Raw genomic sequence first — 19,014 nt, 5'->3', positions numbered from 1 at the left:
TTTTGTCCAATTGTGGAAATTGCCTTAAACAAACCAATACTTAAAAAATAATAATAATAATCTAATATTCGGTGTATTTCTTTATACAACTGTATCTAGTCGTTTTCAAATTATGCGGTGAAATGCTGCCATCTAGTGGATGTTTTCGCCTTTTCCCAGTGACAATAAAGTAACCTAAAGCAACGTATTTCTCCTCAAATCGAATAATTACCAATTTGACTTGAAAGCAAAATATACTACTGAAAAGAAAACCTAAACAAAGTAAAACACAGTAAACTGATTTTATATTTTAAATAATTTAACACATTTTAATGCAATTCCGCATACATCCAGGCCATCCATAGACCTGAATATTCAAGATAAAAAAGTGTGTATGTGTGTATATATACATACAAACAGAAATGAACTGAGAATGTCAAAGATTTTTATTTCATTTCAGAACATCAAAAAAGGAAACGTTCAAGAGCTTGTCGCTCAATGCCATCATTCCAGAAAGGCATCATTTATAAGCACAACAAACTCTAGGTTTTAGTGTACACACAGCCATTAACATATCTCCATTGTGAATATCGTTTAATTCGTTCAAAAACATCAACAAAAAAACTGTTTGAAGTACAGAATCAGCAGATATTCTCAAATTCTTTTTGTTTCAATGAGCCATCTACTCTTTTATCATTTAAAGAGTTTTTGTTTTTACATACTTTACATATTGCATTTAATTTCCAAAGGAATGACGAAGCAAGATGATCTAGAGCGCTCTTGGAATTGTGCTTTATTGGCACAAGTAATGATTCCTTTGGATTGCTTATTTCTGAAGCCTGCTATGACGTCCTTTCACAAACTTGAAGATACTGTGGGGGGGAAGATGGTGGTTCTTCTTTATCGCAGATCCATTTATTTATTTTACATGAAGTCATCTGAATCATTGCCATCCTGCAGAGAAAATGATAATTTTAAGTCACAACAGAATTTATGTCAATGATCAGCAATGTATATTAAACTCCAAGGACGTATTACCTCGTTTGTGGTCATGTTGTCACTCTTCATGAGTGCAGAATAATTCCTGCAGGAAAGTAGATGTTACATGCAAGTTCACAAAATGAATGCCTGTACCTGTAAATAACAGCTCTCAAAGGGACTGATTATTAAATGTTATTTTCTTTTCAACATTTCAATTTGTGTATATACGTGGAGTGCATAAGTCTCAGAACATATTGGGAAAACGCTGCTGTAACTGAAGTAAAAAAAGTTGATAAAAAAAATAAGAACAAAATAAGAGATAAAAAAAAATACTCAAATCGTTTTGCTGAAAAATATAATTTGTAATTAAATAATAATATAAAAAGCATTTTGCAAGTGGTCTCAAACCTTTGGATGCCAGTGTATTTTTTTTTTTTTTTACCAAAAAACACAAATAAAATTGTGTTGAGATCTTAATATCATGTTAATACGATTGATAAACAATATGCAGCACCTTAATTCTTCCATCTCTTTTTTATTTTTTATTTCCTCCTTCTCTTTCTTCTTCTGATCTTGTATTTGAGCCTTCTTCTCATTTCTTTCCTCTCTGTCCCGAGACTCCTTCTCAGCGGCCAGGTCAGGATAGCGCTCCTCTTTCGTCTTCTCTAGTCTGTTGACAATTTCGTTGATTTTCTTTTCTACCGTCACAATTTTCACCTGTTGATATCGAAGTGCAGTTGAATATTTATACAGAATTTCCAATAATTTACGAGATTTCATAGTACAATAATAATTCATAAACACTTCAAAATCATATAATGGCCTGTTCAGACAAGCAGTACGTTTTTTTTTTTTTGGACATGTGACCCTGGATCACAAAACCAGTCACATTTAGCACGGCTATATTTGAGGCAATAGCCAATAATACATTGTATGGGTCAAAATTATAGATTTTTCTTTTATGCCAAAAATCACCAGGATGTTAAGTAAAGATCACTTTCCATGAAGATATTTTGTACATTTTCTACCGTAAATATATAACATTAATTATAATTCAGCACAATCGCGAACATAAATGGACAACTTTAAAGGCAATTTTCTCAATGTTTAAATTTTTTTGCAGCTTAAGATTCCAGATTGTCAAATAGTTGCATCCCGGCCAAATATTGTCATATCCTAATAAACCATACATCAATGGAAAGTTTATTTATTCAGCTTTCAGATTATATATATAAATCTCAATTTAAAAAAAAATTACCCATGTGACTGGTTTTGTGGTCCAGGGTTTTCTTATACTTTCTTAGAGTTTCAATTGTACAAATACAAGAATAGGTTGCAGTGTGCACAAAATCATAGTGCTTATTATCAAAGAAGCATCTCTCATCATACCTCCTTCTGCCGATGGAAGCCTATCTGACCGACATCCATGTCTGCTGTTTTTTTCAGATTCCCCCATGATGTGTAGACAATATTAATATTGTTCATTTTGCATCCTGTAAAAAAAATACAGTTGAGATCACACCTTCAAAACAAAGTTTTGCTGTTTCTTGTAAAAAAACAGTACCTTGAATACTGTTGTTTTTGACCAGCTGGGCACAGTCAATCAGGACTTCTTTTGGTAAGTCTTCTATCGGTACACCCTTTAATCAATTAACAGTTGTCAACACAGAAATATTATAAATGCATCTGTACGCTAAAATTTCACTTCTCAAAATACCTTTGGCATTCTTAGATATACATGAGCCGACGAAAGCTTGTCCACATGGAACCTGGAATCACAGGAACATTCATTGCAGATCAAAACTAGAAGAAAAATAATACTTCATTCGTGGTGTCAAGCAGCAAATAAATGTTCTCACCAAATATCTTCAGGCCATCCATACTTTATCAGATCTTCATCTGTTGAAAAAAACAAAAACAACTATTAACGGTCTGACAAGCACAGAATGCTTAAAAAAAGTATTATCTATGATAAAACAAGCACTTACTTTCGTATTTATCTTTGCCCATGTAGATGGTATAGGGCGGTGAGACAACTGTAAAAGATAGCATTTTTTACAACTTTTAAAAAGCACTGTTTATTCTTGCTATAAAGCTGAAGACACACTGAACCGCCAACAATATCATCTCACCATGTCAAGCTACATATATTGCAGTCTTTTTGTTGTATGCTCTATATTGTAGCATTTATTTTTAAGCATTATCATTATTTCGTATTCATGCTGTCTTTGTTGACAACATAAACAGGGTCTTGTCTGGGCACACAATTCACTACTCACCGTCGCTTTTAAAGTAAAACACCATCTTTCCGCAAAGACACAACCTTTGAAATGTGTTCAACAAAACAGTGAGCACATCAGAGACACATGTGATGTGTACTACCATCCATTCCGACCACAACAGGAACCAAGCATCGCTGCAATGAAGTAGCGATTCCCAATTCGTGAAATAATTGTTCGTTTGAATCGGATCTTTTCAACGAATTGGTTGAACCATGTGCCTCTGCATCGTCGCAAGCAACTGCATAATATTTCTGCCACAAATATGTGGTAAAAGTAGCAAGAGAGAATAGTATGCGGTTCCGAATTCAGATAGTTTTATCAACACAGACACGAATCAGAGCCAGAGGTGATTTAAAATAATAAATAACAATAATAAAAACTTTTGCAGATTGATATAAATGTATTTTGTGTGTGATGTAGATGCACATTTTTTTTAAATTCTATTTTACTTTATTTTTTAGAATAACCGAGTGGCAGCACAAAACTGAAGGGAACTTGAACGTATTGTCCGACAGTACCGGTTCTTTAAAACAAACCGTTCAAATCAACCGATTCGCAAAGATGAATCCGACTTCCCATTACTAGCCGGATGTTGTCATGCAACACACGTTTTTCCGTTTCCGTGTGCGCCACAATTGACTCTGGCGCGGTGTTCAAAGCAGATCGCGGGTGAGGGGGAGAGTTTTGCCGCGATTATTTTGTCCCAGTGTTTTCACACAAATCTAAAAAACAGAAGCGGATTTATTTTACCTGGTAAGTCATCAACTACAGATATTGTTATCGTGTCAGTATTTAAATGGAATTTGTGATGATGATCATATTCAGCATGTATTTTTAGGGAGATTTTGCTTGTTGTCACTTGGCGCCTAGAAAATAATTGCGGTAAAAACAAGTGAGATGTGACGTTGTATATGCTGTATGCTCCATACCCTGGGCCAAACTACATATATATGTAAGTCCTGTATCATATTAGCAATACGTTTGACAGGAAAATATTCAGTTTGATTCTTTTATATCTCTCAATTTAATGACACAATATTCTCACTGTCTACTGACGCAATTGAGTGTTTGTGTACTAAAATATTGTGTACTAAATTTGCTCATGTTACTAACGTTACTTGAGATAATCTCAATGTGATATAATGGCTAGAAAAAAACAATATTGCAGAAATATAAGAATATTCCAGAAATTCAAACAGTGGCGTCCTATAGAATTGTTAGAAATCAATGTCATGCTCTGATTCCCTGTCTTCTCATTTCAGGTGATTTGAAGATGTTATCCCGAAAAAGAAAACATGCCTCTCCTGATGCTGAAAGGTATGTGATGTCATTTTGTTAGATATTAGATCGCGAAATGTTCTTTGCTCTGACTCCGATTGCGAACCATTTTTCCCTTTGTAACCCTCCACAGTAACCCATCTAAGAAACAAATAATAAGCCAGAGAAGTTCTCCAAGAAGGACAACTCGACAAAAAGAGAACATTCCCATCTCGCTGGCATCACCCCAAAAAATTCTCAGTACACCCAAGAAGATGCAGAGGACCTCTTCACTAGAATCTCCTCCAAAACGGATCTCGCCTCGCAAAACAGTATTAGGAGCTAAATCTTTCTACAGCAAGCAGAAGCCCTTGTATCTCACACCTCTTGAACGGAAACTGTTGAAGGAAACCAAGTCCCCACCGTCAGCCCCTAGCAAAGAGCCATCACACCCCCCTTCAACTGCTGCGAATCCTGTTAAAAAACCAGTGAGGAGGGTTCAGAAGAAAAGCAGCGCCACTGGTCCACAGTCTAACCTGAAAGGTTACTTTACCGCTAAACCCAAAGGGAAAAGTCCCTCTGACGCACAAACGGATCAGTCGTCAAAGGTCACGCTTCCCCCCATTTCATTTAGCTCTATGAAATCCAAAGGTAAACCCAAGCTTGTTGTGGGAGCAGCTTTCTTCAGCACCGGAAAAAAAGCCAATTCATTGTACAAGAAGTCTGCTCAGAACTCCAAGCCTAAACAGCCCTCAACTTACGAGAAACCCAACTCTCAGAAACCCACGAAGAAGAAGGAAGTGACGTCAGCGCCAGGAGAGCGTTCACCAGTCCGCCGCGCCGTCTTCTTAAAAAAACACCCGGGAGTGGACAACACAATTAAAGCTACCAATGATGACGATGCTGAGAGCAGCGAGCCAACACAAGTGCCGTTAAGTCCCAAGAATATGTCTCCTCAGGTCCTGGCTGATTTGCATGGGATTACCAAAGATTTAAAGGTGATTTTGAGGAGATCCGTAAGCCCAAACGAATCCTTTGAAGCTGGTGGCCAGGTAAGATTGAACTATTGAATTATCTGCTATTAACTTATTATATAGCAAATAACTAAAAGCTTTCATCATCTGTTGAAACTGTCAAACTGAAAATGTTTTCCAGGACTCACCCGCAAAAACTGACTCGGTGTTTGATGTGAGTGACATTCCATCAGAACACAACAGCTCTCATGATGATGATGGTAACATCCACAAATTATATGTATAATATAATGTATAATCTATCTGTCTACTATATATATATATATGATCAAAAATACTTTCTAATTAGAAAATAATTTAATATTAAATAAGTAATAAAAAATCTAGTTTTGTGGATAATTGTATCAATTAAGGTAAATTAACATTACAAATTATCTGTCTGTCTCAATAATATCTGATATTTTTTTAAAGAGGATTTATTATTATTTCTCTCTGTTCAGAAGAGTCATCTGTATATCCCATCTTTGGCGCTAAAAGGTAAGTCCATCATATACTAATTTCCCCCCTAATGCAGTTGTGGGAAAATATTGAATACAATACATGTTCAAATGTATAGCTCCATAGAACTAGTGTGATATAATAACTTATATTCTTTCCTTCATATTTAATTTCATGACTATGTAAAGTCTGTAAACCTTTGATTGAATGCGTTTAGTTTGAGCTTTATTAGTTGCTCTTTCTTGGTCTCAGATCTCAGAAAAAAGGGATTTTGTCACCACCACTGAACAGCAGCACTCCTGCACTGACTGGCACTCCTGCTTTTAAGGCCAAAGAGAGGAGTGCTTTGAGAAGAGAGATGAAGAAGCAAACGGATAATCAGCTCATCATTGTGAGTAGAAGGTGCAGTTGTTGGATGGAAATAAACGGGTGGTTCTTCACCTCTTGGTAATGGTTAATGTGCCTGCTCTTTAGGATGCTGGTCAAAAGCAGTTTGGCGCTACTTCATGCGGGTCCTGTGGGATGCTGTACAGTACAGATAGTCCTGAGGACAACTTCCAGCACACGCAGTTCCATCAGCGCTTCTTGGACACCATTAAGTTTGTGGTGAGCCGTCACGATGTTGTCATCAATGCGGTTTACCGATTCTGCTACAAAAATGTTGCAGTTTCACATCAATTTGTATGTTTTAGGGTTGGAAAAAGGAGAGGGTTGTGGCAGAGTTCTGGGATGGAAAGATTATTCTTGTACTTCCCGAGGATCCAAAGTATGCCACAAAAAAGGTATGCTGGTAGTTGGTTAGAGTTTAAACGCTTCTTCTGCCGAGCTAAATCAGGATTTTCTAACCTGTGCTGCTTTGTTCCAGGCAGATGACGTGAGACGGATTGCAGACAGTGAACTGGGCTTTCAGCAGATCACACTCAGTAGCCCGAGCTCGGCTAAAACCTACCTGTTCATTAACGGTGACCGGATGGTTGTGGGATGTCTGGTGGCTGAGAATATTAGACAGGTGAGCCTTTGTCTACCTGAAGACTTCAGAATGGCAGTGATGAACTAAAGTAAAAACTGATCTTACTGAACCCAATGTTTTCCAGGCCTTTCGTGTGCTGGAGCAGCCAGAGAAACACAAAGACATGAACAAGGAGGATTTCATGGAGCGCCACAGAGCCTGGTGCTGCTCTACCGTGCCGGAAAAAGCCCTCTGTGGCGTCAGTCGCGTCTGGGTCTTCAGTCTGATGAGGAGGAAGGGCATCGCCACTCGCCTTCTGGACACTGTCAGGTACCAACATTTGCAGTGCATTAAAAAGATGAAAGATCTTATTGTGGGAGTTAGCATAAATTACTTTGTGTATAAAACTGTTTCTTACTGCTTCAGGAATTCTTTCATGTACGGGAGCCATCTGACCAAAGAGGAAATCGCCTTTTCTGACCCAACACCTGAGGGGAAGCTGTTTGCTTCAAAATACTGCCAGACACCAACATTTCTGGTGTACAACTTCATCAGTTAAAGGAAAAACAACTACACTAGGTTTTAGTTCGACTGCATTTGTTAATGCTTTTGTACGTTTTTTCAGAGTTTTTAATGGATAAAAAAAAAAAGGTTATGTTCAAGTGAAGTTCAGTGTAATATGATAAACATCTAATTTTACTGTTTTAGAGACTGATGTTTTGTCTTTAATGCTGAGTTCATATTTAAGGCAAGTGTACTTCAGCACAAATACTGGCTGATTATTGTAAGCTAGCAGGTCCTAAAGGTTCTTGTTTGGAAAATTAGGCTGTCATAATTCCTTTTAAGTTGATGGTAAAATGAGCAAAAAACGTTCAGTTGAACTACTCCTTGCTTTGTACATATTTTTTTAAAATAAATGGTGTTGTTCATATATTTTGTCTTGAACTTGTTGTGAATCAAGCAGTTATACCGCTTAGGTGACTGATCACTATTTAAGTTTTCAGTTTGTAATTACCCTTTTGCCTTCTAGTTCATTTTAGTTTTGTGGTGCGATGACATTTAAAAATATATTTTCTAATAGTTTTTCAATCTGCCCATAAAAACTTGCATTCATTCTACAAGGATTAGCTAAATGCTTTAGAATGAGCAGAGGTTTCAAACTTAAATTGTTAAAACAAAAAACAAATCAAGAACTTTATTTTAGTTCCACATGTATATATGTACTTGTAGTAAATTACAAGGTACTAACCATGAACCTACTCTTGATACCTTACCTCATGTATTTACCTTTTAACCAGTACTTTCTTAAGTACACACACTGTAAAATAAAATTTCTAAGTATTTTGTCAGTAAGAACTTAATTTCCATCAAGTAATGAATCAGGTGTGCTGATTTTATACACAAAGACCATAGTTCAAATAGACACTTTAATCCAAATTGCACTGTAACTACAGTATCTAGAAAATGTCTGAACGTCAATAGAGTACAAACGTAACATGACAATTCTTAACAGAAAAATATTTACAATGTGACAAAGAAACCGCTCACAAAGTAAAGTAAAATTATAGACAGAAAAGCAGAGCAGAAACCAGACCCAACCAGTAAACATAACATACCAATATATTTTACATTGATGGGAATGGATTTAATCAATTATAATGACCTCACTGTTTTTGTCACAAAGCTGGTTGTTGGATTCCAGCACCTGAACAATGTGAGCTGCAGAGGGTCTTTTACGAGGGTTTTCCTCAGTACAGAGACAGAAGAGCTCCACCATCCTCTGGTAAGACCCTCCAAGAGTGGCTGCGTCCAAAGCCGGTCGAGTTCCCAGCCTCTCATAATACGCATCTTCATCAAAACCATCCTCATCGAAGGAGTCATCTAAGAAAAAGACAATAGATGATTTGAAAAGTGCTAAATCTACTCGCTATAGGATATGACAAATAGCACATGGATTTGATTACAGTAACTTTACCATCATCATTATCATCATCACCCTCAGTGTCCAGCAACTCCAGGTGAGGAACAGAAAGTGTCATCATCTCCCACAGCGTGAGTCCATATGCAAAGATATCGGCTTTGTCTGTGATAATCCCATCCTCCAAGGCTTCCTTAGGGTTCCACGGCTCCGTCCCAATGTAATGGGCCTTTGGATCGCTCACTGAGGAAAGATAGGTTTGAAATTATACTTTAACATAGTGGATCTTACAAAAAAGATGAACAAATGAAGGAAAATAAATCTTTTCATACCCTGCATGTTTTCATCCAGTGGCAGTGACACACCAACATCACAGATTTTGATGCTTTCAAAGTCGCCCTTGATGACAACATTGCATGACTTCATGTCTCCATGCAAAAGCCTTTTCTCATTATGCAGGTACTGAAGAAAAACAACAGTTGTAGGAGCTTGGGATTACATCATAATTACATTTGATTATGGAAAAAGTAGGAAAGGTCTGTTCACACAAGGACGATAATTATAACATACGTAGTTAGTTATAAAAATCTTTCTACATGTAAAATAGTCCACACCACAACTACAACAATAATGACAAAGAGGAACGATATCATTGGAATGGATACACTTTCAAAATGATTTTTTCCAAATGATCAATGTTAAAACCAGTTTACACCAATAACGATAATTACCGTATAACGATAACAATATTAGTGTCTACACGTACGCACAATATCATTGTGTATTATAAGCATGTGCTGCAGTTATATCGTCTGGCTCTAAAATCAGGATGAATTCTATGGATGCTTGATTCCGCCACTGAATAAAAAATAAAAGGTAATTGTGACTTTACAATCTCGCAATTCAAAATGTTTTCCCTCAGAACTGCGAGATATGACACAATTCTGAGAAACAAAGTCTGAATAGCAAGATATAGACTTGCAATTTTGAGAAAAAGTCTGAATTGCAACATATAAACTAAAAATTCTGAGAAATAAACACGCAATTGCAGGAAAATGTCAGAATTGTGAGCTGACTTCTCCTTTTCCCTCACAATTGCGACTTTATTTTTCAGAATTTCAACTTTATAACTCGCAATTGTGAGTTTATACCTCACAATTCTGAGGGGGAAAAAAGTTGTGAGATAAAAAGTCACAATTAGCTTTTGTATTTTTTATTCCATGGCAGAATAAAGCTACCATACTCATCAGCTGGAAAAAATTGGTGTGAAAATGATTCCAACAATATCGTTCCTCTGTGCCGTTATCGTTATAGTTGTGGTGTGGTGCGGGCTCTGCTATTGTTTTACATTTAGAACGATTTTCACAACTATATCTTTAGTTTTTTGTTAAATAGTAATCGTCCTTGGTGCAAAAAGGCCTTAAAAACATCGACAGCCTTAGTTTATAGTTATCGTACTGGGTGTAACAATACTGGGTTTACAAATGACTCACAACCACACCTGTAAACCACGTGCCACGTGAAGAGCCACTTTTTCAATAGTGGCCACTGGAAATGCCTGAAGACCCTCTTCACTTCTTTTCTCAATGAGATCATTCAGAGACTGCTCTCCACCGTACTCCATCGCTAAACACTTAGAGCCGTCCTTTGCTGTAGCAAAAGCTCTGAAGCCTTAAAAAAAAAATTTAAAAAATGTTTTTGGCTTATAATCCTTGTATTTACCTTTGCCTGTAATATTTTAAAGAAATACTTGCCAACAATATTGGGGTGGTGCAGGTCTTTTAGGATCTTTGCCTCCTCTGTCAGACGCTTCTGATAAACATTCATTTGACTTTTTTCACACTTGCTGTTGATCTTCTTAATGGCCCATGGTGAATGAGACTGCTTGCCCATCCTGATGTTAATGTTGGCATATATGTTTAAACTTGACCATTACATTAACATGGAGTAGGTAGTACAAATATGCATCAAATATTATGTATGAACCTGTTCATGAGATAGACATTGACTCCAGTCCCGCAGCCGAGCTTCTTCATGAAGGGAGAGGCAGGAATGGTGACCGGGGTTCCACAGGCACCGACTGAGAACAAACAACACATTGAAGAGATTATTGACTAACTTCACGTTACTTAACCAACGACAACATTTGGATCAAAAACATCTCGATGACGAGAAAGCCAATATAACGTGTAAAAATAACTTAAATAACGTTAGATGTAGCGTGAATATAGTATCAGACGTTTAAATACTACTCTACCTGGACTTTTCACTTTTGCAGGCTTGCAAGGCGTTTTAAAGGCACCAGGTAATTCTTTGTTGGCCTCCATTTGTCTAAAATTAAAGAATAAAAAAATATATCATATTTTTGTTTACAGTAACGTACCACAATCCGTACGACAAACGTTAGACACAAGTTTAATCACGCTATACACAACCAATTAAACACTAAAAATCAAACCACAATTCGTAATATAATATATAGATAATGTAAAACATTTCTTTTTCATTACAATAGAGATGCTGAAAAACGCGCCCGTATTTCAAAATTCACCGGTTTGGTTGACGTCAAACGTATAGCAAGCAACAGTGTCCGTAGAGGGACAAAACTGATTGCGTGGGTTTTCGTTTCGTTTTTTCAGATCCTTTCCCTAATTTTATTCTCCAGTGTTACTCAACATTTGTTAATCACTTTAGAACACTGTTATACCATTATTTCATAATAGATTTATAGATAAATATATATATAATGATATATTGCATAATTTATAATAATTATTATTCCCATATCCCATTAGAATTACATATAGGTTTCGCTGGATATCATTTGCATTATTTATTGTTAAACAAAACTAAAACTATTAAAACATTTTTGTAAATCAAAATAAAGTTGAAATAAAATATAAATACTAGATGATTTTTTAAAATGAGATTAAGTTTAAGTAGCCTACTTAAAAATTAATAACTGAAAAAAACTACAACTGAACTAAATCTGAAAGAACAATAAATTAAACCTAATAAAAAACAGGCCTACTAAAAAAAATCTAAATAAGATTAAAAAGAAAGGTCAGTGTTGTTTAAATATTAATTCTATACTATTATTAGTTTCATTAATATTTTTAAACAACAAGACGCCTTTTATTTGGGAAGGGTTTCGTGCAATTTCTTTTGGTGTAAAAAGTAGAAAAAATGCGCGCATTTAATGTAGATTAACTGAAATAGTTACAAAAATAATATATATTTTTATACATTTGTGAATAAACTGGTCTCTTAAGCATATTTATTAATGATTAGCCTGTTTTTTAAGTGCTACACAACAGCTTATTTTGTATCATAAAACTGCAACACCATTATTATGTAAACAGATGCAATGGACTCACCTTTGTCCACTAGATGGCAATATGCATGCATGCTTAGGTTTAGTTCACCCAAAAATTAAAATCATGTCATCATTTACTCACCTTCATGTTGTTTCAAACCTGTATGAATTTCTTTCTTCTACTGAACACAAAAGAAGATATTTTGAAAAATATGGATAAACAAACGGTTGATGGACCCCATTGACTTCCCGTATGGAAAAACGTCAATGGGGGTCCCGCTATGGTTACATACATTCTTTAAAATATATTCTTTTGTGTTCAGCATACAGGTTTGGATCAACTCGGGGGTATAAAAAATGACAGAATTTTCATTTTTAGGTGAACCATTGCAATTGTGCAAACAATATTTCATGTTCTGATATGCCAAAGCCAAGTCTAGATAACCAAGTGGCCCATTGAACAAACATGCTTTTATTTTATTTTTGTGTTTCACTGCAGAGTTCCATTTTTCAAGCTTTTGTATTCAATACTCAGGGCAGAGAAGAGAGATAATAAAACCCACTTGAAGGCAAAGAAATGTACAGCCTGATTAGGTCAAGATATGCAAATCACTTTTACATTCAAGATTTTTATGTGCTGATTAAAGAGAGAAAAAAAAAGATCAGAGGAGAAGCATGATCCATTAAAACAGCAATGACCCAAATTCCTGTTCAAAACAAAACATATACGTAAAAAATACAGATGTCCTGCACTTTATATTATTGTGATGTTGCATGTTTGGTGAGGAAATCAGCTGTTGCCATTCATCTAAAGAACAATCTGTCCTGGACATATCTATTTGACCATTGCATTTTAAATTAAACTCACTGGCCATAAATCATATTAAGAATGGGAACATAAAACCAAACAAATGCTTCATGAAAAGTATGAAATGTGATCAGTACAACACCACAAAGCACATCTAAAGGCTTCAAGCATGACATTAACTTTTTATACGTATGGCTCTGAGGGTTTGTGCTATATTGTCTGGCAAATTGTCTTTTCGTAATATGCCTTGAGCAAAATGAAGAAGATAATACTCCATGCTGTGCTATCTATTATAACCGAAAAATGATAACAAAAGCACCTGGTACTCATGGGAAGTTTATTTGTTTTCACTTGTTCATTGTCAGGCAAAGATGATTTTAAATGGAAGAAAGCCACGGAGAGTTTAACATGAGTGTGCTCTAGTGTAACAACAGATAATACTGTTCTGAGAGGCCTGAAGTTTACTTCATTCAAGGTTTACATTTATTTATTAACAATTTGAGAAAACGTGTAAACTATTGCTTTTGCAAACAGCCAGTTTTTAATTTTTATTTTTTCAATTCTTGGTTATGAAAACATTAAGGGAACATTCCATTTTTATCATTTTGCAAACATGTTCTTTTTTAATGTTATCTGAAACAATAGTGACATTAAAACTTTACATGAACTTCCAACTAATATGTTTCAGGAAAATGTATACACTGTAAATAATTATATGATCAATAAGTTGTGACAACATGTTTTTACATTGCATTTTTTTTACAACTTATACAAGATTTAACCATTTTTTAAAAGTCTGTTTAATGTAATTTAAGTTGAAATAACTTAAACATCCAAGTTGATTGTACAAAAAGTTGCCTTAATTTTTTCAAGTACAGTGTATAATATATATATATTGTTTTTGTGCTAATGTTTTGAGAACATTATTAAAGATAACTTTGAATGCACAATCTATTAACGTTACTGGAAGAACGTTTGTTCAACTTTAGGAAAACATTTACCAACCTTTAGCCAAATTGCTGAGAATGTTCCCTGTGAGCTGGGATTGGGAAGGAGATGTTTCTCTGACTGAAAATAAAGAATACTAGCAAACCAAAATAAAATTGCTTCTGAAAGGCACCTTTGGATATATTATCCCACCGTAAAGCGCTGACTGTGAAAGCAACCGATGTACTCTTGTTTTAGCAAGTACACCAAAGAGACATGTTCACTGTGTTGCATAAAGAAATGGGCTTCTATATTTAGAAATATATATTTCATTCTATCTTTTGCATTTTCAGTAGTCAGTCCCCAAAGAACCGGTGGTGATGGTGGTCTGCTTTTGCTGATAGGAACCCACTCAAATGCATACAACATTACATTTAGTGAAGTCAGCTAACACAAGATCGATAGATATTGACTTCAATATCATGGAGTGGTTCTCAGCTGGTGTCAGTAGGCTACTCACATTTTAAGATTGAACAACAAGTGGCAACTCAACACAGTATCAAAAGTAAACATAAATGTTGCAAACACTGAACTATATTTTGATTATTTGTTCTGAATGTGATCAGATCCCCAAAAGGCTTTGTCTTTTTCTTGTCTCTTGATTTCATATTCTCGACATACAATCATGAAACACACGATGGACGGCTCAAACCTTATGTGTCCTTGCTGCAAGAGAATCTGTATTTGTTTAGGACTGATCATATTTTTTTTTTTACCTTGCATAATTGTGATAATGGTTATTGAGATTGAAGGCACGTCACACAACCAGTCAATGTTGACATTGCTTTATCTCGCATTTTCCCTTCACTATTCATTTTGCTTTCGTAACTGTGTCTTAACTGTGCGTTATTATTATAGTTGATTTTTTTTTTATTGGATAAAAATTTGTTTTTGTCCCATTGTCAAAATAGACTTGCAATCCATTTCTGGATTGTGAGACCAGTTTTGAATCACTGATAAAATATCTCCAACTCTATATTGTTTTGTTAAGATGGTTGGTCTCCTATGGTTGCATGGAAGTTATAGAGGATTTTAAATAATTGTTAATAAAAGCTAAAGCAGTTTGTGGGAGCTTGAATGTTTTTAAAGATGATACACAAAGAACATAATTTTGATGTAAAATCATTTAAAATGAATTCCGCATACTACATGCAAATGGGAAAATTCAATGCCTCCTATTCAAGAATCGCATTCTTAGACAAAACACACTAAACAGGCACAGACACTACGTGCATAGGAACATAAATAATCATTCAAAATAAAAGCAATCCAATTAAATTAAAGGGATGGATACTCCACACACAAAAATACAATTCTATAATTTACCCTCATGTCATTCCTTTCTTCATGGCATTTCTTTCTTCTGCGGAAGACAAAAGAAGATATTTTGAAGAATGTTGGTAACCAAACAGTTTTGGTTCCCATTGACTTCCCATTGTCCATATAATTTGACTTGTTTGAATATAAATTGACTTTTTTTGTCCATATAATGGAAGTCAATAGGAACGGAAACTGTTTGGTTACCAGCATTCTTCAAAATATTGTTATGCTCCACAGAACAAAGAAAGACACATGATGGAATGAGGGCGAGTAAATGATGACAGAATTTTCATTTTTGGGTGGACTATCCCTATTAAGATATATATATATATATATTTTCTCTCTCTCCAATAGTAATTTCAAACTGATCCTAAAATAAAAGGATCTTTTATTTTAAGTCAATAAATTGGCTCATCTGTCATGTGATTATACTCCCTCTACTATACAAACAGACCATACCTTTTTTATAAAAAATAAATGTTTTTCATAAAATCATGTCCAGGAGAGAAAAAGGCAAACATTGTTCACACCATCAACAATACTTCAACTATTATCATGCACTTCGTAAAACCAATCATCAAGGACTTTGGACCTCCATATTATCAAGTAAAGTGTCTTTCTTAAAGATGTTTAAGGTGCGAATGGATCTCCAGACCCCTACATAACTGTCGCTCAGAGATTGTCTCGTAGGATCCTCTGATGGGACCCCTGGCCTTTCTAATTCTATGGACTCTGCCACTTTATTCTCACGAATGGGACCCTGGTCATTGCCATCGGCTGATGGCGTCAGGCTGCCATTGGGAACGTTCTCCAGATCATTCGGAACAGTTTCCGTATCTCCATCAGGCTTGTCTGGTTCCACATAAGGTTCTCCTGGAAGTTCTACATTTCCAGCTGACTCATCCATATCCTGGTAGGCCAGCTTCTTTCTGGTTTCGTGATACTTCACTGCACAGTAGGTGACTGAGCCGACGGTGTTCACTACCACGCCTGCCACGAACAGTTTGGTTGGCATCACGTCAGTGAAGGCCAGCATGCCCACGGTGATAGTCGCTATACTCTTGACCACCCCCACAAAACTGGTGGTGACGGCGGAGTTGATATATGTACAGTGTAGTGTGGTAAAGTTCATCGCACAGCCAATGAGGATGCAGGTACAGAAGATTCCTGTGATATACGGGTTCTTCCAACCTTCATATGTCCACATGTCAATGGCATCCATGCTTACAAGGGAACAGATGAAGAGAACAGGAGAAGCCACCACTGCAATGGTGTACTGGGCTGTGAGTGGCCCATAATCACTGTCTGCACTCACTTTTTGGATGAGCACCAAATAGGAGGCGTGGACAATCACAGCTAAAACTCCAGTCACGTAGCCAAAAGGGTCACCTGTTAGATCTCCAGCACCTGCACAAGACCAGAGAGACGGGGTGCAAGGTTAAAGAGACTGCGCCATACATGATTTATGGTCATTAAAGTGAAACTCGTGTGTGAGAGAAATATTTCATGCAGACATCACATGCATAGAATCTCATATTATGGACAAGACAGCAATTAGGCAAGATTGGTGTAGTTGCTTTTAATTCTATACTGGATTCTATATCTTTAGACTTTATGGAGGGACAGTTATAAAACGGGGGCAAGTTGTCACACTGGCTGTGTAGGTTTTGATTCAGAGGACCAATTACACAAATGCATGCAAATCTATATGAATCTAAAAAAATATCTAGAAAACCTTCTTAAGTTAGAATAGTCTTTAAGATATTTATCCTCAAACCTAAAATTAAAAAAAAAAAAAAAAAATCATTAGCCTATATAATATTTAGCTGTTGGTAAACAAATGGAAATTAGGGATTTTGTTTGTCCATAAATGTTACATTTCTGTGGTCATGTTTGTTTTACATGCTGGGCCACTTTATTAACACGCATTATTAATTACAATATTTATTTTCAACATTTTTGCTGTTTCATGAATATTGTTAACATTTTGCTGAAACCCAACTAAGCTGTTTAATGACAGGTTACGTTGAAAAAACTTTCCCCCAGATAGTGTGACAACATGCCCCTATAGTGGTAAATGATTTCTCCTATTTTCCCCTTGCAATAGCGGTGATGTTCAAATGCTTTTTTTTGTACCCAAGACTTTAAGGTATGTGCAATAATACTAATAGTAATTACAAGTTTAATATATATAAAAAATAAAAATAAAGAACTAATATATTATCTATAAATGTCCAAAATATTCCTACCAGCCAGTGCTGCTCCTCCAGTGGTGATGAGAACTGCTGTTATCACCCCAGGCGACGGGAACCCGTTCTTCAGCACACACACTCCAATCCCTAACGTTACCAAGGGCAGGCATCGCTTAAACACAACATACATGGGTAAACTCAGTCCCTTGAGAGACCAGAGGGTTAGCGTGGACTGCAAAGTTGACAAAATACAGACACTCGCAAAAACTTTCACTAACTGGAGGCTGAAGGGTGGTATATCTATTTTGCCCAGTCTCCTCAGCACCTCTAATGTGAGAGCCGCAGTGCCGCTGGTCAGAGACTGGATTAAAGTCAGATACGTGAAGTTATAAGTCGTAATGAGGAATTTTAACAAAATATTTAGCGACCCCGAAAAGAATCCATGAGCAACGGCCACCGAAATGCCCAGCAAACGTCCTTTGCAAACTTCCATGTCTTCCCCTTCGTAGACTGGGGGTTCCCGGCGTCTCCGTATTACGCACTGAGCTCTGAGTTCACTGCTGAATATTCACGTGCACTCTCCTCTCGCTCGCGCGTAATTCACACAACACGCGCGCTGGTGCTGAGCGCTGCTGAATAAATGCGACACGCGCTGCAGCTCCGACTGTCTCCTCTGTACAATGATTGAATTGGAGTCAACTGCAGCCAATCCATTTACTTTGATGTACTTTATTTCTCCTTCCAGGTAGTTTACAGTTGTAAACAATACAAGCTGTGGGCAATTTAGACCTGTAAACCAATGCGTATAAGGTGTATGTTAAAGTGTTAAATAAAGTCACAATGAAATCACACAATGAAGTTTTTCTACTTTTAGTGTGAATATGTAGCCTTGCTGTTATCTATAAGCTAGTGTGCTCCAAAATAATGACACAAATTCGTATTTAGAAGATTCAAAACTTACAGTCTCTCACTTCCGCCAATATGGATCAGCGATTTTGATGACATCCCTCTGCACTTCATCAGATTTTCTGTTCAATCAAATTCTCTCTAGAATCTTAAGTGTCCCGCCACTACACTATAGATGCTGAAGCTGCATCTAAAAATGGTCACTTGTTCACAAATGTACTATTTTCTACATGGTGAATGGCACATGGTGCACTATATAGGCTAGGGGATAGGAAACTATTCAATTTCAGACAGTGTAAATATGATTTCCATTGGGGTGAATGAAGTCTGGTTTCACGTTTGTGTCGCGCGAACTGCTAGCGGGCAGAGACAAGATAGCACAAAGCGGATCATATGCGCGAGCCGGCACAGACCTTAAAACGTATCAGACCCATTTGAATTCTGCACAGAATGCTATATTTTAAAGCGATATGGTTAGAGATTAAGAGGAAACTGCGGCTTTACCGAGCTCAACAGCTCTGGCCAAGCTCTGATATAAACGAAAAGTCATTGGCTAATTTAAAAAAGGGGAGGAGCTGTTCAATGTCTCTCACCCTGTCTTAGTGGAAATTACGTCAATACATTGAGTAATGCTGTACGTTTCAAGG

General features: G+C 36.3%; 4 protein-coding genes across 5 annotated transcripts; 1 reads left to right on the top strand and 3 right to left on the bottom strand.

Annotated features, from left to right (window-relative positions):
* Positions 1–210: 210 nt before the first annotated feature.
* Positions 211–3,617, bottom strand: ccdc25 (coiled-coil domain containing 25). Its single transcript, XM_079583477.1, has 9 exons — positions 3,240–3,617; positions 2,949–2,996; positions 2,820–2,859; positions 2,678–2,729; positions 2,525–2,600; positions 2,350–2,453; positions 1,475–1,677; positions 1,018–1,063; positions 211–933 (listed from the first exon to the last, which is right to left on the bottom strand). The coding sequence occupies exons 1-9, from the start codon at positions 3,343–3,345 to the stop codon at positions 904–906; spliced, it is 705 nt and encodes a 234-aa protein (XP_079439603.1). The 5' UTR covers positions 3,346–3,617; the 3' UTR covers positions 211–903.
* Positions 3,436–7,853, top strand: esco2 (establishment of sister chromatid cohesion N-acetyltransferase 2). The gene is made up of 12 exons (XM_079583474.1): positions 3,436–3,588; positions 3,704–3,995; positions 4,505–4,559; positions 4,654–5,551; positions 5,655–5,733; positions 5,974–6,010; positions 6,224–6,362; positions 6,446–6,577; positions 6,664–6,753; positions 6,837–6,980; positions 7,066–7,250; positions 7,347–7,853. The coding sequence occupies exons 3-12, from the start codon at positions 4,516–4,518 to the stop codon at positions 7,477–7,479; spliced, it is 1,881 nt and encodes a 626-aa protein (XP_079439600.1). The 5' UTR covers positions 3,436–3,588; positions 3,704–3,995; positions 4,505–4,515; the 3' UTR covers positions 7,480–7,853.
* Positions 7,854–7,964: 111 nt separating this feature from the next.
* pbk (PDZ binding kinase) lies at positions 7,965–11,538 on the bottom strand. Of its 2 annotated transcripts, none has more exons than XM_079583476.1 (8): positions 11,390–11,538; positions 11,096–11,169; positions 10,825–10,918; positions 10,593–10,732; positions 10,340–10,509; positions 9,171–9,300; positions 8,896–9,081; positions 7,965–8,801 (listed from the first exon to the last, which is right to left on the bottom strand). In XM_079583476.1, exons 2-8 carry the CDS (start codon positions 11,163–11,165, stop codon positions 8,566–8,568), a joined length of 1,026 nt encoding a protein of 341 aa, XP_079439602.1. In that variant the 5' UTR covers positions 11,166–11,169; positions 11,390–11,538; the 3' UTR covers positions 7,965–8,565. The 2 variants fall into 2 exon arrangements, with proteins under 2 accessions (XP_079439602.1, XP_079439601.1); XM_079583475.1 differs by having other exon boundaries at positions 11,349–11,461.
* Positions 11,539–14,807: 3,269 nt separating this feature from the next.
* slc35d3 (solute carrier family 35 member D3) lies at positions 14,808–18,092 on the bottom strand. The gene is made up of 2 exons (XM_079583746.1): positions 17,519–18,092; positions 14,808–16,676 (listed from the first exon to the last, which is right to left on the bottom strand). The coding sequence occupies exons 1-2, from the start codon at positions 17,952–17,954 to the stop codon at positions 15,847–15,849; spliced, it is 1,266 nt and encodes a 421-aa protein (XP_079439872.1). The 5' UTR covers positions 17,955–18,092; the 3' UTR covers positions 14,808–15,846.
* Positions 18,093–19,014: the final 922 nt, after the last annotated feature.

The sequence above is a fragment of the Phoxinus phoxinus genome, assembly GCF_949152265.1.
Source record: "Phoxinus phoxinus genome assembly, chromosome: 16".
NCBI classification, from domain to species: Eukaryota; Metazoa; Chordata; class Actinopteri; order Cypriniformes; family Leuciscidae; genus Phoxinus; species Phoxinus phoxinus.
The sequence above is the reverse complement of the archived record's forward strand: the minus strand, read 5'-3'. Positions and strand labels throughout refer to the sequence as shown.

What these genes read in the sequence shown, in the direction of transcription:
- ccdc25 (XM_079583477.1), bottom strand. Translation starts at nt 3,345, where the DNA reads ATGGTAGTACACATCACATGTGTCTCTGATGTGCTCACTGTTTTGTTG. An exon ending in TATATCTAAGAATGCCAAAG is followed by an intron (nt 2,601 to 2,677) that starts GTATTTTGAGAA and finishes AATTGATTAAAG; the next exon opens with GGTGTACCGATAGAAGACTT. An exon ending in AAAGAGATGGAAGAATTAAG is followed by an intron (nt 1,064 to 1,474) that starts GTGCTGCATATT and finishes ACTTTCCTGCAG; the next exon opens with GAATTATTCTGCACTCATGA.
- esco2 (XM_079583474.1), top strand. Translation starts at nt 4,516, where the DNA reads ATGTTATCCCGAAAAAGAAAACATGCCTCTCCTGATGCTGAAAG. An exon ending in CAGCTCTCATGATGATGATG is followed by an intron (nt 5,734 to 5,973) that starts GTAACATCCACA and finishes CTCTCTGTTCAG; the next exon opens with AAGAGTCATCTGTATATCCC. An exon ending in CGGATAATCAGCTCATCATT is followed by an intron (nt 6,363 to 6,445) that starts GTGAGTAGAAGG and finishes CCTGCTCTTTAG; the next exon opens with GATGCTGGTCAAAAGCAGTT.
- pbk (XM_079583476.1), bottom strand. Translation starts at nt 11,165, where the DNA reads ATGGAGGCCAACAAAGAATTACCTGGTGCCTTTAAAACGCCTTGCAAG. An exon ending in ACTGGATGAAAACATGCAGG is followed by an intron (nt 9,082 to 9,170) that starts GTATGAAAAGAT and finishes ATCTTTCCTCAG; the next exon opens with TGAGCGATCCAAAGGCCCAT. An exon ending in TGATGATGATAATGATGATG is followed by an intron (nt 8,802 to 8,895) that starts GTAAAGTTACTG and finishes TCTTTTTCTTAG; the next exon opens with ATGACTCCTTCGATGAGGAT.
- slc35d3 (XM_079583746.1), bottom strand. Translation starts at nt 17,954, where the DNA reads ATGGAAGTTTGCAAAGGACGTTTGCTGGGCATTTCGGTGGCCGTTGCT. An exon ending in TGGAGGAGCAGCACTGGCTG is followed by an intron (nt 16,677 to 17,518) that starts GTAGGAATATTT and finishes GGTCTTGTGCAG; the next exon opens with GTGCTGGAGATCTAACAGGT.